General features: G+C 46.5%; 1 protein-coding gene across 4 annotated transcripts in view; it reads right to left on the reverse strand.

The window, feature by feature from the left end:
• Positions 1-7589: 7589 nt before the first annotated feature.
• ST6GAL1 (ST6 beta-galactoside alpha-2,6-sialyltransferase 1) overlaps positions 7590-14352 on the reverse strand; it is a 44002-nt gene continuing 37239 nt past the window's right edge. For all 4 annotated transcript variants that reach the window (XM_068201330.1, XM_068201333.1, XM_068201331.1 and 1 more), the window contains 3 exons: positions 12216-12317; positions 10865-11039; positions 7590-9045 (listed from right to left, as the gene is read on the reverse strand). In XM_068201330.1, coding sequence (XP_068057431.1) covers positions 8804-9045; positions 10865-11039; positions 12216-12317 — 519 coding nt within the window. In that variant the 3' untranslated portion in view covers positions 7590-8803. The remainder of the gene's footprint in view (positions 9046-10864; positions 11040-12215; positions 12318-14352) is intronic.

The raw sequence follows: 14352 nt of genomic DNA on the forward strand, positions 1-14352 counted from the left end.
CAAAACTAAACAGCCAAAGAGTGGCAGTGGAGGCACTGACCAACTTATGCCAACCCGAATGGACTGGAAGCACCGACCCTGGGAACTCAATTAAGGCAGGCAAAATTCATTAAACAGCAGTTGAATGAAAGAAACTCAGTTTCATTTACACACAGCCTTTAGCTGAAGTGTGGAGATCCCTGCTGGTTACACCTGCTCACATTTTGAAGCATGTGCAAATGTCTGCACTACCCAAATTTCAACCTGTGCCCCATCCTCAAAACTGTTAGGAATCCTGAATACTGGAAAAAGCAGGAATGCCTCTCGCTGCCATTCTTGCTCCAACAGCCCTGCTTCACTCTGCAGTTCTGTGCTTCTTCCTCTGACGTGTACACGCACACATCTCATGTAAAAGCAGGGTCCAAGAGCGCGCAAAGAGCTCAAATCACACGGAGTAGCAGAGCTCGGGCAAAGTGAGAAGGAGCCCCTCCCTGCAGGCTCCTCACGAGTTCTGGCTCCTCACTCAACCAGCCCAGGGGAGATGCTCCAGTTCTGCACCAGGCAAGGACCTGTTCACATTTGCAAATGCAAAGTTGCTGGGGCATTGCAGGATTTCTTACTGGTGCCTGTGAATGGGCTTCAGTAAAGGAGCTTAAAATATTAATAATGCAGCAAAATCACATTGACTCAGGACACTCCCGACTGCCAAGTGGGAAGGTGCCCGTCAGGTACTTTGCCCATTAGATATGTTGCTGGTAAGGTAGGTATGGGGCTTTTGTTTTGTTTATTAAATAGAATTTCCTGAAACTGATTGCACAGCTCTTCCCATTCTCACTCAACATGCCATTTCCTGGTTACTTTCCCTGATGATTACTAAGTTTTTGTTATTGTTTGACCATGAACAAATGTCAAGTGCTGCTCTTGGTAGAATAATCACCTTCTGACTTGAAAGGAAGAGCTGTTTTTAAGAGCTGTGTTCTTGGAAATACTGCACTCAGTTCTGCCAGATCACTATCTTTATGAATCAAAGCAAAAGGTACATTAGCAAATAAACAGAGAGCACATTTTTAACTTGACCAGGTCATACAGATGTCACCAACTCTACATGTTTTATTAAGCACTGTAGTTCTCAGGCTTGCACTGAGCAGTCACTGGAGGCTCAGCCCTGCTTGAAAGAAAAATATAAAGTGTTCCTGGCATTTGCTGATCCATGGAAGAGCTTTGAAGTGCAACTTCATCACAACTGAAAACCTCAAGCAAGATACCCAGGTGTTCCCAAGGGCTTTGGGGAGTTTGGAGGGATTAAGCTAAGCTTTGCAGTCCAGGGATTTTGTAACAAAACACTTGGCATAAAAACAGCTGTATCCACCTCCATGTGGTTTGTACCAGAGATGCAGAAAATCTGCCCTTCGAGTGTCCTTGTGCTGAGAGCAGCGTGGTGCTCAGCTCCCACACACACTTGGTACAATACTGGTATCTCCTCCTCAGTACTGTAAAATTCCTTTATGGCTGCATCCCTCTGCTCACCTTCAATGAGCTTCTTGCAGCCTTACACCCCCAGCTTCAGCAAACCACAAGGCTGAACTTTTCTGTGTTTATTTTTCTTTTCTCTAAGCAGCTCCCCTGTAAGAATCCTGCCCCCCACACACAGTGACAGCTGGGCACAGAGGGAATTTAAGCCTGCTGACAAATTTCACTTTGCAGAAAAACAAAGCATGACTTCAGGTGATGGGATAGCTCAGCTGCTTTTAATCTGTGTATCAGCTTTTCCAAAGATGCTTTACTGCTTACACTGGCAGATTAGTGAATAAAAGCATCCATGTAATGCTGAGGCTATGGAAATATCAAGCACAGCTCTACAGAAACCATCTGCTCCCAAGAATGGATGGATAGAGAACAGGGATGGGATTAGACCACAGGTACACACACAGCTTGCAGAGAGGAGAAGCACAGAGGTTTCATAAGGGAGAAACCCAGGGCCATCACTGTCCCTTTCCAGCTCTTGGAGACTTTCTGGGGCAGGGGAAGGTGCAATGGGGGGCCACAGCTCCTCCATGGAGCAGGAATCCTGGGTGCCAGCGTGGCCACTGCCACAGCTGGGGTGACAGGGTTGGACAGAAACGGGGGGAGCAGGGGGCAACACAAGCTTTGTTCTAATATTAGTAGTTATTCAAGAGAATTGAAAATTAACTGAGCTTAAAATTATTTCCTGCACTGTTCATTTTATGGCAAACAGTGGTAAAAATAGCTGATTTCTTGACACACCACTTCCTTGTTCACACATACCACCAGGGCTACTCATTTGCTATTTTTTCCATTCTCTGCCACATATGACAGTGCTGCATTATAGCACCATCATTATATTTCTTTATTAACTAAAAGTGTAAAGTTAAACTGGAGTAAATCAGAATTCCTTCAGGGCACAGGTTTGGGTGTCTACAGGCAGGAGGGCATCAGGAGGCCAGGGACCGGCATGCAGAGCTGGATGAAACTCTCTCCATGGAACCTGGAGCAGCACAGCCTCACCAAAGCCCAGCTTCCAGCCCCAGACCCACTCACACTCACTTGTTCTGCCTTGTTTGCTTTACACATGTCAAGAACTGAGATCTGGAGAGACCTCCTTCCTTCCTTGTAGGACACAGCCAGGGAGGAGATGGTTTTAGTGCTCTGTCACCCAGGGAAAGTGTTTGAGTTCCATACTAGTGAGAAACACAGAGGCTGGCATTGCTGCAGTGCAGGTCTGCCCGGAGCACCCCCACCTCACCCCAGTGTCCCAGCAGTGAAAGTCCATCCCGCAATGCCTGTGTGGGCTGAGTTTATGAAAACACACCCATTTTATGGCTCTTCTTTTGCACCCCTCAGCAGCAGGGCAGTCAGATGGTGGAATGCAAAGCAGCCACTGGCAGCTACAGCTGTGTCACCTCCATCTGGGGGTGGAATGACCCAGAGCAGGAGGCACTGTGGGGCACAGGGACACCTCAGACCTCCACTCGAGATCAGCAGAGAAGCTCAGAGGCAACAGCTCAGCTGTGAGGTGAGCTCAGAGACAGCTCAGGCTCTCTCAGAGAGATCAGCCCTCAAAGCCAATTGAGCAAGGCTGCAGCGGTGTTGACGTGATGGGGCATTTGCAGCACTCCACACATCTGGCACCTCCAGAACCCAGCTGGACACAGGGAGCTCAGGCTGCTGCCAGGATACATCACTTACCCACACAATTACCTCGTGCCAAAGCCAAATCTGCATCTCATTGTCCCAGTCACTCACCAATCTCCCTACACAAACAAGGTCTAGAACTGGAAGCAGGAAAGAAAAACAAATAAGAGATTGTATATCTTATTTATGCAAATTATAACTCTTATTAAAAATAAGAAAATAGTTTATCTAACCTATGGATCACAATTAGACTGGTCAGACTCAAATTATCTGCCATGACAGCTCAACAAGATGAAGTTGCTTCTTGTCAAAACTCCTTTGAGAATTTCAGTTCTAACAAAACAATTTTTCTTTGCTGTTTTTTACCTTAAATTCTTTGGCTTCAGTCCTGGTTCACACATCCTGTACAAACAGCCTTAAATTGGTACCTGGGACAAGACAGCATCTTCCAAATTCCCTATAAAACTCTGTACCCCTAGCAAGAAACTGCTTTGCACTTTGTCCCAGGCACTGGAGGTCCAGCCTTAACCATTTGCTCAGCCTTTTTCCTAAAGTCCAGTGCAAATGCCCCCTCCCACATACTTACTTCAGAAATGTGTGCCTTCAATGCATCTTTGGTAAACCAAGAAAGAATCAAGTAGGATGATGTCTGTGAAGATACCCAAGAAAAACCAGGCAGCTGAGAGGGGAGACAGATTGACGGGAGGATGCTGCCTGCCTTACCCCAGTTAACAATCAGCTTCCGTTTTTTGAAGTATTTGACGTGGTAATGCAGCTATTTGGCATTTCTGAATGGGTGTGGAACACTCAGCTGAGCAGGAGAAAACTAAGGAAGCTCCCCCTCTATGTATTTGTTAAAATTAGTGCTTATGTAACACTTCAGGCACCATAAATAACAGTGATTTTGTAATATATAAACTACACACTGAAAATGCAATTCCATTTTCCTATTTTTATGCTGCTGGATATACCTGAAACTGGCTTTTAATGAAATCCAGCCTACTTTCACACATATTAGTGATTTTTATTTTCTTTTGGGAAATGAAATGAGTGCTACAAATGCTCGTACCGCTTCTACCATCATTCCACCTGCATTTCATTTGTCTTTACTAGCAGAGAAAGACTCAGCTATTCCCCATTTTCACAAGTGAGGTTTATAGACCTGAAATGGCCCAGGGCATTTCAGCATCACCACAGTGGTACAAGGTAAGCACACATGGAGGGCTCTGTGTGAACTACTAGAGGTTGGAACAGGAGATAACACACAGCAGAGCTGTCCTGGAGCAGGATTAGCAAAGGTTTGGCTGATTTAATCCCCTTGTTACAAGGATCCTTTTGTTTGCCACAGGTTAGAACCAGTGCTGGCCCATGGAAGCACCTCCCTGTTGTTTTTGTAAAGGATGCCAGGGCCAGGCAGGAAAAACACTGCAAGGTATTTGCAGGAATGGAAATAAAGACATTCCAAGTTGGTTTTGTTCCCATAGGCACAGCTTTCCATGCACAATGACATCCAAAACCAGCAGCACACTCAGACCTGGATGGAAACAGGAAGCCAAGCTCACTGGGGTTTGGGAAGTGTCTGTTTCTGCTCCAAGAGACCCAACTTCTGCCAGAAGTCACTCATTCCAAACCACTTTCAGTCCACTCCCTTTGCTCCTGCCCTTCTCTGGTTTTAAGAGACTTATTGCACAAATTGCACTAAACAAACACTTTTCCAAACCATCTCTCATGCCTGATTTTCCCTGCTCATCTTCCATTCTGCTTTTGCAAACGTCCATGTACCTTCCTAAAACATACCTCAAACTGAGAAGTTTTTTATTTTTTCAAATACTTATTGCTTAAATTTTCTCCCTAAATACAACTTAGTGTAGAGCACTAAGCTTCACATCCTCCTGGCTGTCAAAAGATGCAACTTAAATTAAGTGTTCCCTTTATCACACATGAAGCTACAAGCTAACTGTAAACAAATGAACACACAGATGCAAACCCTTGCAAAACTTGGAGACACAAACCCCTGCAGAGGAGCTAACGTCCTGGAGGATAAGAAGCAGCAGAAGCCACCTGCTGAAGGACTAAAGAGGGAAGTATTTCACAGGACTTGGGTGGAAGATGAGAGGTGCCAAGGCTGGCCCCTGGAAGGGCTCCTTCCCCTCTCAGTGGAGACTCTGAGGGTGCTATGTTAGCAACCCTCTAGAACAATCCCCTGAAAGAAGCCTTGCACACCACTGCCAAAACAGCACAGAAGTTGTGCGTGGCAGGATCTGAGCTTTAGACACCAGATTCCCCTCCAGTGTTCCTGTGCATCGAGGTCATTTTCCAGACCTTTCACTAGACAAGGCTGTTAAGCAGCTCACTGAGTTTAGATCCAAAAGAGAAGCAGCAGTTTGCTTAGAGCTGAGACAGACACAATTTCACCTTCATGTGCACTTCCAAAACCAAGTTAGAAATAAGCACATCCTCTTCCTTTCAAGTTCTGTCTTCAAAAAGGATCCGAGCTCCTTCTGGAGTGAGGCACAAAGCCAGCTGGGTCTCAGCTCGCTCCCAGCATTTCCCGGGGAGCTCACGAGCTGCAAGTGATGCCATGCTGTACCAGGTAACCCCACAAACTTTCACCTCTCCTGTCAATGCACAGGAATAGGAATTAAGGTATAGATAGCCATGCACACCAATTATCTGCTCCAAAATGAAGCCTGATGCTTCCATACTGTGCCTTGATGCAAGTGCTGCAGTTTCCCTGCCAGGCTGGTACAATGCACAAGTGAAATCAAACACCCACAGCTCTGGGCAAGAGCATCAGACTTCCCAGAGCAGAGGAGGATGAGCCATCCTGCCTGTGCCCACACCTTCAGCTGCCTGCATGCACAGAAACAAGGGCTGGGGCAGCTCGTGTTTCTTTTCAGCCACCACGTACCTCTTTAACCATCACGGTTGATTTACTGGTTGTTGTCAGATCGAGCTCCCACTCACCCACTCCATTCTTCTTAGGGTATCCAAGATGGGTATGTTGACTCAGGTGCATGCAGTTTGAATTTCTGGGAGTTTTCTCCCCTTTTCTTCAGTGAAAGCAAACCACAAAAATCCACAGGCAGCTTTGTCAGCCCAGACAATAAAAAATCTTTAATGACAACAAAGTCCAATGTTCTCCTGCCAGTAACATACTGTCATTCCTTCTACATCACCCAAATACTTCCTTGTCCAGCCACGAACTGCTGACAGTGGCACTCACCTCCTCTGGTCTGGCCAGATAATCTGTTCCCACCCATGCCCATGGCTCTCTAAAAATGCAAAGCCAAAGAGGGGTAAAAACAGGTTCCAGCTGGAAATTTTCCAGCTTTCCCATGTAATTACAGAGCATCCTTCCCAGTACTTAGTCCTTCAGTGGTTAACTAGAAAGGGCAGTGTTGCCCCTTTCCTCCCTTCTACATGAACAGAAAGCTGTTCACTCTGGAAGGGGTGAAGACTGCAGGAGGACAAGACCTTTGTTACAATCTAGCTATTACTGCCCACTAACTTACACCTGGCTCTTCTAAATACCAGATTTGTCATCACTTGCACTTCATACTAGATTTCAATCTAGGCAGAGAAAAAAAGGGAAAAAGAGGGTTACCACTGGCTTATTTTAAGCTGTCATAATTCCTGTAAAACTCTGTTTAGATTGTAAATGAATCACATGTTGGATGTAGCTAAAATTGTTAGCATAACATTTGAAATTTCATGCTCAGTGCAACACTATTGCCCCTAAGCAACCGAGGGTTCTGAGAGATGTGGGAATGTTTGACATTTTGTCTCCTCGTAGGAGCCCTGCGGGGGAGCAGGTGGGTCTGGGACCCCAGGTGAGGAGAAGGCAGACTGTGCTTCCACCCATCCATTACACAGCCCGAGGCAGGGACAGTGGCTGGGCTGGTCTCCACAGTGGGGGAGTTGGTTGAAAATAATGTGAGAATTAACAGATGAAACAGCCTAGGAGAAAAGTCAGAAGCTATTTGAATCTCAACTAAACACATAGTAAGAAGGCAAATTGCTGTGGCAGATACCTTGATCCAAGGAACAGAGAGGCAGGGCTGTAAAAACCCAAGAGTGGTGATGGGGAGGGGATTACTGTGGCTTTCCCAAGCAACCCCTCATGGCTTTTGCTCTGTAAGCTGCCTCCTCCCCCGGCAGTGAAAAGGAATGCTTTCCAAGCTGCCGCCCTTGCATTCCTGTCCTAGTGGAACGTGGTGCTCCTGAGCAGTGGTGCGAGGACCTGGACCTTTTTAGCTGTATGTAATTTGTGAACACTGACAGATCCAATCCATCCCAAGAGATGGGTGTGCAGAAAGGCAGCCCCGAGCTGGAGGAGCAGCAGGGCACGAGCTGAGGGCTCCCTGAACGAGCAGGGAGCAGCTGTGCCCACAGTGGCACAAGGCTGGTACAAATCCCCAGGGCAATGGGACAAGACATTTACCATTCACCAAAACCAGGCCAACGACTTCACAGGATTTATTCAAAACAGGAGAAAGCCTTCTTTACAGACCTGATGAAACACAAGTACAGAAGACAGGGAAGATGATCTCACCAACAAACTGAGATTGCAGAGCTACCCCTTCTACCTTGCTGCCACAGAGCCCCTGGAGCAGAAGCAGCTGCCTTTCTCAGCTCTGCCTGTGTTTCAGCATGAGAAGCAGAGCACGCTCTCCCTCCCCCACCTCTCCTGAAGCATGGAGGTAGCAAACCTGCTCCCCACCTATGCAGAAAAGCACACAGCAGTTGAGAGATCCCCTCTGTTGGCTTGCAGAGGGCTGGAACTCATCTAGCAGCAGCTCTGTGGTGTTTGTGTTAATGGGTACAGCAAGTAATTCAACAATTGCAAAGGTAGAGCAGCAGAGAGATGGAAAAAGGCACCGACCCCCAGTGTGTTCTCCCATTTGTGCCTTGGAGCAGCTTCCAAAAACCTTTCTGATAATAAGGGTTCTTCTGTACCAAGCCCAGCACTGTACTGGAAAAGTAAATGATTACTAAAATTTATTTTAAATTATTTAAAAAAAAGTAAGAAGATTAAAAAGTCTTGCAAGATTCACTGAATTATGAATTGCTTTCCTTTTCCTTTGCCAAAAATGTCACCTGAGTTGTTTCAGAAGTCTTACAATTTGGAAGGAAGTTCACAGACTGTTTATAAAATCAAATATTTTGGACTAGAATTTGCACTTATCATTACACAGCTTGACAGCATTTCCAGAAATCATCCCTACTCTGAAGAGCCCTTGACTACAGGAACAAATTTTAAACGATTTTTCATGTTTCCCAATGGCCCAGGATTTTGGCAGTCACAACCCCTTTGAAGCAAACTGAACTATGTTCATTGTATGATCCTGACTTGTGCAATCTCTGCTTCGAAAGCCTCTCCTGTGCCTCCCCTACCCCGTCATCGGCTGAGATGAAGCCAGAGGTATCCACATGCTGCAAGAGCCTGGCTCCACTGGGAGTCCATTTATTGCAGTGACTCATGCAGGTCAGCGGCTGTACCACAGTGAGCCTTACAGCTCAGAGTTGGTCAACAAAGTCCTAAGAGCAAGCCTTGCTACATGGAAGAGCTGTCAAAACACACCAGTGCTTAGACCTAACAAATCTGACAACCCTGATTTAAAAAGTGCTTTGAAAGTCAAGGAAAACGAAACACAGTAAAACCAATCTGTCAGCAATGCACTTTTCGGAAGCCAGGCAGGGTGACTTTGCCGTGAGTGTAGATGTCCTCATCCGTGCCCTGGTTCATGTGCTTCACCAAGTTCTTCTCAAACAGGAGGGGGTGGTAAGCTCCCATGGTGCAGGCGTGGTCGTGGAACTTCTGGTAGTAGTGGCAGATGTCTGTCTGCCGCTTGGAAGGCAGGAATTCGTACACGTCCACTTGGTCACACAGCGTCATCATGAGCACGATGCCTGCCGGGGACAGAGAGCAGACACCCCCAGTCACACCAGAGACAGCACTGAACATTCCAGAGGGACAGGCAGCCAGTGAGGAGCAGGCAGCTCCAAGGGGAAGGGTTTCTGTTATCAACGTTCAGAGCAGAGGGGCAGAGAACAAGTCTGGCCAGGCAGGGCTCTTTTCTGAAGCTCTCCCTTGCCAAGTGTAAAATCAATGTGATTTCAGCAGGCTGTTTACACTGACAGCCATGCCAAAAGGACAATTTTTAAGAGTACTACCATTATCTGTGACCTTCATGGAAACTTGGGTGTCTGCCAAGCGTGCACTGCAATTAGCTGACCCGAACAGCCCATCTCAAACCTGCCTGGATAAGCAGAGATGAGACCTTCACATTTGTCCCAGCAGCCTCTCGTGAGTGCAGGGGACACGGAAGGGCCTGTGCTGGGAGATGCTCAGGGAGACTGAGCAGCCTCTGCTCTTGAGGCTCCCCGGAGCAGAGCAGTGCTGCCCTCCTGTGTCTCCTCACCCGAGGACTTCACACCAGGCGGTGCTGGGCACAGCCAGATCAGATGGAAGCCATAGTTACCAGCTACTTTTCTTCAAAGTGCAAGAAATAGCAACAATATACCAGAGAAACTGAATCAGTGTGCAACATCACAGAAAATTCATGCAGTATCTGAGACATCAGGGACCATGAGGAACTGTAAGACATTAAAAGAACCTAAAGTATATTTTAAACATGTTTTCATCCATCTTTTCAGATGAAAAATTTTGATCACACTCAGGCCCTTCCAGGGAACACAGAGGTGGAAACTGGAACTCATCTATGCCCTTGAATTTGGCAAGATGATTTGTTTTACAAAACAAAAAGCAAGGGGACTTGGCCCAAAGTTAAGCCCCGGAGGAATTGCTGTTTGACGTGTGTGCCTTGAAGCCCATAACTCCAGTTAACAATTCTGCTGCTGAAGTCATTGACTGTGCTGTTACACAGCTGCTCTACACATATCCAGGCAATGATGCAATGATTTAATAGGTGCTGGGCCTGGCAGAAACATGAAGCAACTCTGTTTACACAGAGACAGAAAGTGCCTCTGCCCTAGCAATGATGGAGCAGAGGTGGGAGCAGACAAAGGGAGGACGCACAGCAGTTGGACAGTCTGTGACAAACAAGGCTCTACATCTTTGCTGGGATTTCAAATACATGGCAGCTTCCCCAGAGGTTCACTCCTTTTCATTCAGCTGGTTATGAGAACTGCTCTCCACTAAGCAGGAAAACTTTTGCAACAACAGAATGTAAAAAGGAGTTCCTTTGCTGAGGAGAGCATATCACCTTTTCAGGGCAACTATTCAGTCTGACCTTCCACAGAGCCCCAGTAAGTTGTTGAATACACACACATATTTATATATAAATAATATATAGAAAAGAAACAGGCACACCCTTAGAATTCATTTACAGTAATCAGATTTATTTGCCTGACCAGATCTGAGCCTGCAGGAGACACATCCTTCCTCTTGCACCCTGTGGGAAGTGCTCTAGCACTAGAAGCTACAAATCCTAGAGACCATCCCAGTGTTGCAGTCTGCTCTCCTATTTCCACCTGGAACTAGGCCATGTTTGTGACTGCTGTTTCAGAGGGGTGCTGCAAACCACTTACTGTAACACAACTGAGCTGCTGCTCTGAAGACAGGAAGCTTAAATTTTGGCACAGGACAAACACTGTAAAAACAACTCTGATAAGCACCATTAATTTGTAGTTGTCTTTGGAAAAAAAGGCATCTTGGAGAGTTCCTGCCTGCAAACTGAACCAGAAGTTTAGAGGGCAATTATCTTACCAAGCATTCCTGATGATGGTGGATTAGGCTGAATATGCTCCAGGGAATTCTCCTGCAGAATATCCCAGAGTTGCCACTGCATTTTGGGATTCAGGATATAGAAGGGCTGCTCTGGATGTGTTCTACGATACGCCTTATAGCTTTCAAAAAAGTTGTAATCTGGTTTTCTGTACCACTGCAAAACAGAAACAGGAGGCCAGATTATTTATTTCTGGCCCATTCTAATGTAACCAACAGGAAACAAGGATGAGTGAAGCTGCTGGGGAAGAAGATCCTGCTACACACCCTCACTCACTGTCCCCTTGGGTCACTGTGGTGAGCTGACTCAGTAAACAGAGCAGGAAAACCCCAAATCTCAATGAAGGACCATTGAATGATAATTCAATTTTGTAATTTCATTTTGCTCTCCCCAACAGCAGACGATGCTGAGAACTCTGCCTTAAATGTTCCAGACCCAGATCATTCTCCACATTGCAATACCAAGCAGAATATTCTGCAGGCAAGTGTTCCCAGCTCAGCTTCCTGAACCAGGCTTAGCTGATTTGCATCCTTAAATTTCCCCTTTCAGTAAAAACTAGGGATTGTTTACGTTTTTCCTAAAGTCATTTTGAGATTTTTTTCCCCCATGTTATAAATAGCCCATCCTGGTTTTACTGACTCTTAAACATGCTGTCCAAAGCCCCTTCTGCCTCTTGGAGCTGTGGGACCAGGCACAGAAATCAATATCAGTGAGAAAGTAGGAAATGCAGTCCAAAGAAAGGAAGGCAAAGACCTCTCAGTTACAGCCAGAATTTAAAATAAAAATAAAGAATGGACTATTCACTCCTACCTGCTTTCATTGTGAGCCTACAGAGCTCATCACATATCAAAAAACGCTTTTTTGTACTCAAAATCAGAAGTGAAAGCTGACAGAGACCTTCAGAGGGGTTCCCAATCCATTCATAATGCATCAAGTATATCCCATGGCTGACTGCTGCTTGAAATATCCAAGCATCAACCATCAGCAAATCTGAGATTAGCTGTCAGAGAGAGGAAATCATCCTATAATGAGACAACTGCTACAGCCAGCAGTGACCTCCTCTCTGTGCCATCAGCCCACAGGAAAGTAAAGGTGGTGACCCATTATCCTTGGCCTGAGGCCCTTCACAGGGATCAGAAGCAGGCAAGTGTTTTCTTAGGAGCACTCATGCATGGGATACTCACAGAAGTACACACAGATATATCCATAAAACAAAAAGGCAAACAAGAAAGGCCTTGGAATGAGTGATTGTCCACATTAGGAGGAAGTGGTTTAACAGAAGCACTCCAAAGCACGTGAATTTGATTTTATTTACAAAAAACTCGGCCTTACCTCACTAATTTCTGCATGATATGGTGCTGGATCCCAGACAATTAAGATTCCAGTGTTATATAATGGTTCCCTCAGGAACTGCTGCTCTTCAACAGTTACAAGCTTGGAAAACAACAACAGATACAATGATATGCAGTATACTATCGGAATGAGCAGGCAGCCAAGCAACAAAGCACACCTGAAAGCAGCCAGAGCCACCCCCCTGCTGGTTACTGAGCGTGGCCTGCTGTGTGCAGCAAGGACACAGCCCCTGCAATGCCCTTCCAACACCCAAGCCAGTCCTGCCTAGCAGCAAAGGACTTTGTGGAGAGTCACAAGAGAAGCTGCCATAATGCTTTCCAAGGTTTTCCATCCATCTCCAGTAACACACTAGGGACAGGAGGTGCAGAGTGACCCAGCCTGTGTGAGGATCCCATCACTACAACACCAGAAGCAGGAGGAACAGCAGCTGCTGCCAGCGGTCACCAGGACAGTCCCAGCAGAGCCCAGTGCAAATACACTCTTGGCTTTATCAAGAACCTCCATTTAACCCCCAAAACAGGCCTGCACGTGGGTGGTTTCTCTTCAGCAACAGGAACCCTGGCAGCCAGTGCTCAGCTGCCGAGACCATCAGTGCAAGAGATGAGAGACTACAGCATCCCCAGCCAATCCTGCCTCATGCCAAGCCCCCTGTCACCTCTGTAGAGCAGGGAGGGGATAGCTCAGGCAGGGGAGGTTGGAATCTCCTGAGAGCAGCAATGAGAAGAAAAGCTTCCAACAGAGTTCTCTCTGTACTCTGGACATAACCACCACTGCTTGGGACACCCAAGGATAACCCAGGTTTGCAGCAGAAAGAAAACAATCCTAATCAAACAACTAATCTCCTGTCCTCCCCACCCACCCAAAGCCATAACTTGTACAGGCACAGCTCGTTAACACTGTAATCATAAATCATAATCATAAAAAATCAACATCCATTTATCCTGATTTTCTCCACAGATCTAATTATGAGCTAGCCAATTAGCCCTTGAGCATCCTGGCTGCCTCAGCAGCTGCCTGCCTGCATGGCTGTCCCCAATAACCGGAGTACAAGGATGATGTAGCCAGCCCAGATGGGAATTATTCCAAAATGAAAAAGTTTCCTCACATCTGTTCTTAACTCTATGGGATTAGGCCTTGGCCTTGACCACGTGCACTGCCTGGTTTAATTTCCTTACAGCAGCTAAAATATCTAGGTCACTGACAGCGGGAGTGTGCAGTGCTGCAGGTCTATCTGCCTGCAGCCTGTGGTGTACACCAGGGGCAAAAAGGGGCACAGTAGCCGGCTCCAGCCATCCCCTCGGCTGGGCACGAGTGGGATGGAGCACTGCAAAGGGGCAGGGATATGGCGAGGAGCACGTGCACTTTATTTTCATGTCATTGTCTCCATAGCCATGCGAGTTGGAAGAAGCACACAAACCCCGAGAGAGCTGTGACACAAAAGCATAGGGACAAGGGACAAGCACAGGCACAAAAGCAAAGGGACAAGAAACCAGGAGGGGAGCCCCTCCACAGCCACTGCTTGCTGTGTCCTCCCACACACTGGAGCTGGCTCTTGGCAATGCCTGCTAGCTATCACTCACTTAACCTGTCTGCTGAAGGAATCTGGCTCCTCATTTACCCTCAGTGTCCATTTGTTGTTTAATAGAGATTGATTCTTTCTAAGTAGTAAAATTCATTTAAATGAATCACTACATGACTGACTTGTCTTCCCTAGATTTTTGATCCTAATTAGTTAAGTGATCTATTGGTTTTCTGATTTCTTCTTTAGCCAGTTCACTGTGTAACAGTATCTTCTTAATACAGTCCCTATCCTCTTAGTACATTTATTGCCCATATCACAATGATTTCCTTCTTTCCTGCTACCAGCAGTCAACGTCCTGCAATCTAAACATGCTCTCCTTTCCCACCACAGCCTTCCTCCATTCCACTGATGGCTCTATCTCCCTTCTCTTCCTCCCTGCAGACTGTTAGTGCCAATAACAGCAAAGGCAGCCAAAGCAGAGAGTGTTCTCTGTGACAGCAAGAAGCCAGCCCAGGAGAACTGGAAACAAGGGCTGGGAGGAAGGAGGTACTCTGGACCTTGGTCAGCTGTGCAGAAAGGAGCTGTGTCCTCCAG

Source organism: Anomalospiza imberbis, chromosome 10 (assembly GCF_031753505.1).
Source record: "Anomalospiza imberbis isolate Cuckoo-Finch-1a 21T00152 chromosome 10, ASM3175350v1, whole genome shotgun sequence".
Classification (NCBI taxonomy): Eukaryota; Metazoa; Chordata; class Aves; order Passeriformes; family Viduidae; genus Anomalospiza; species Anomalospiza imberbis.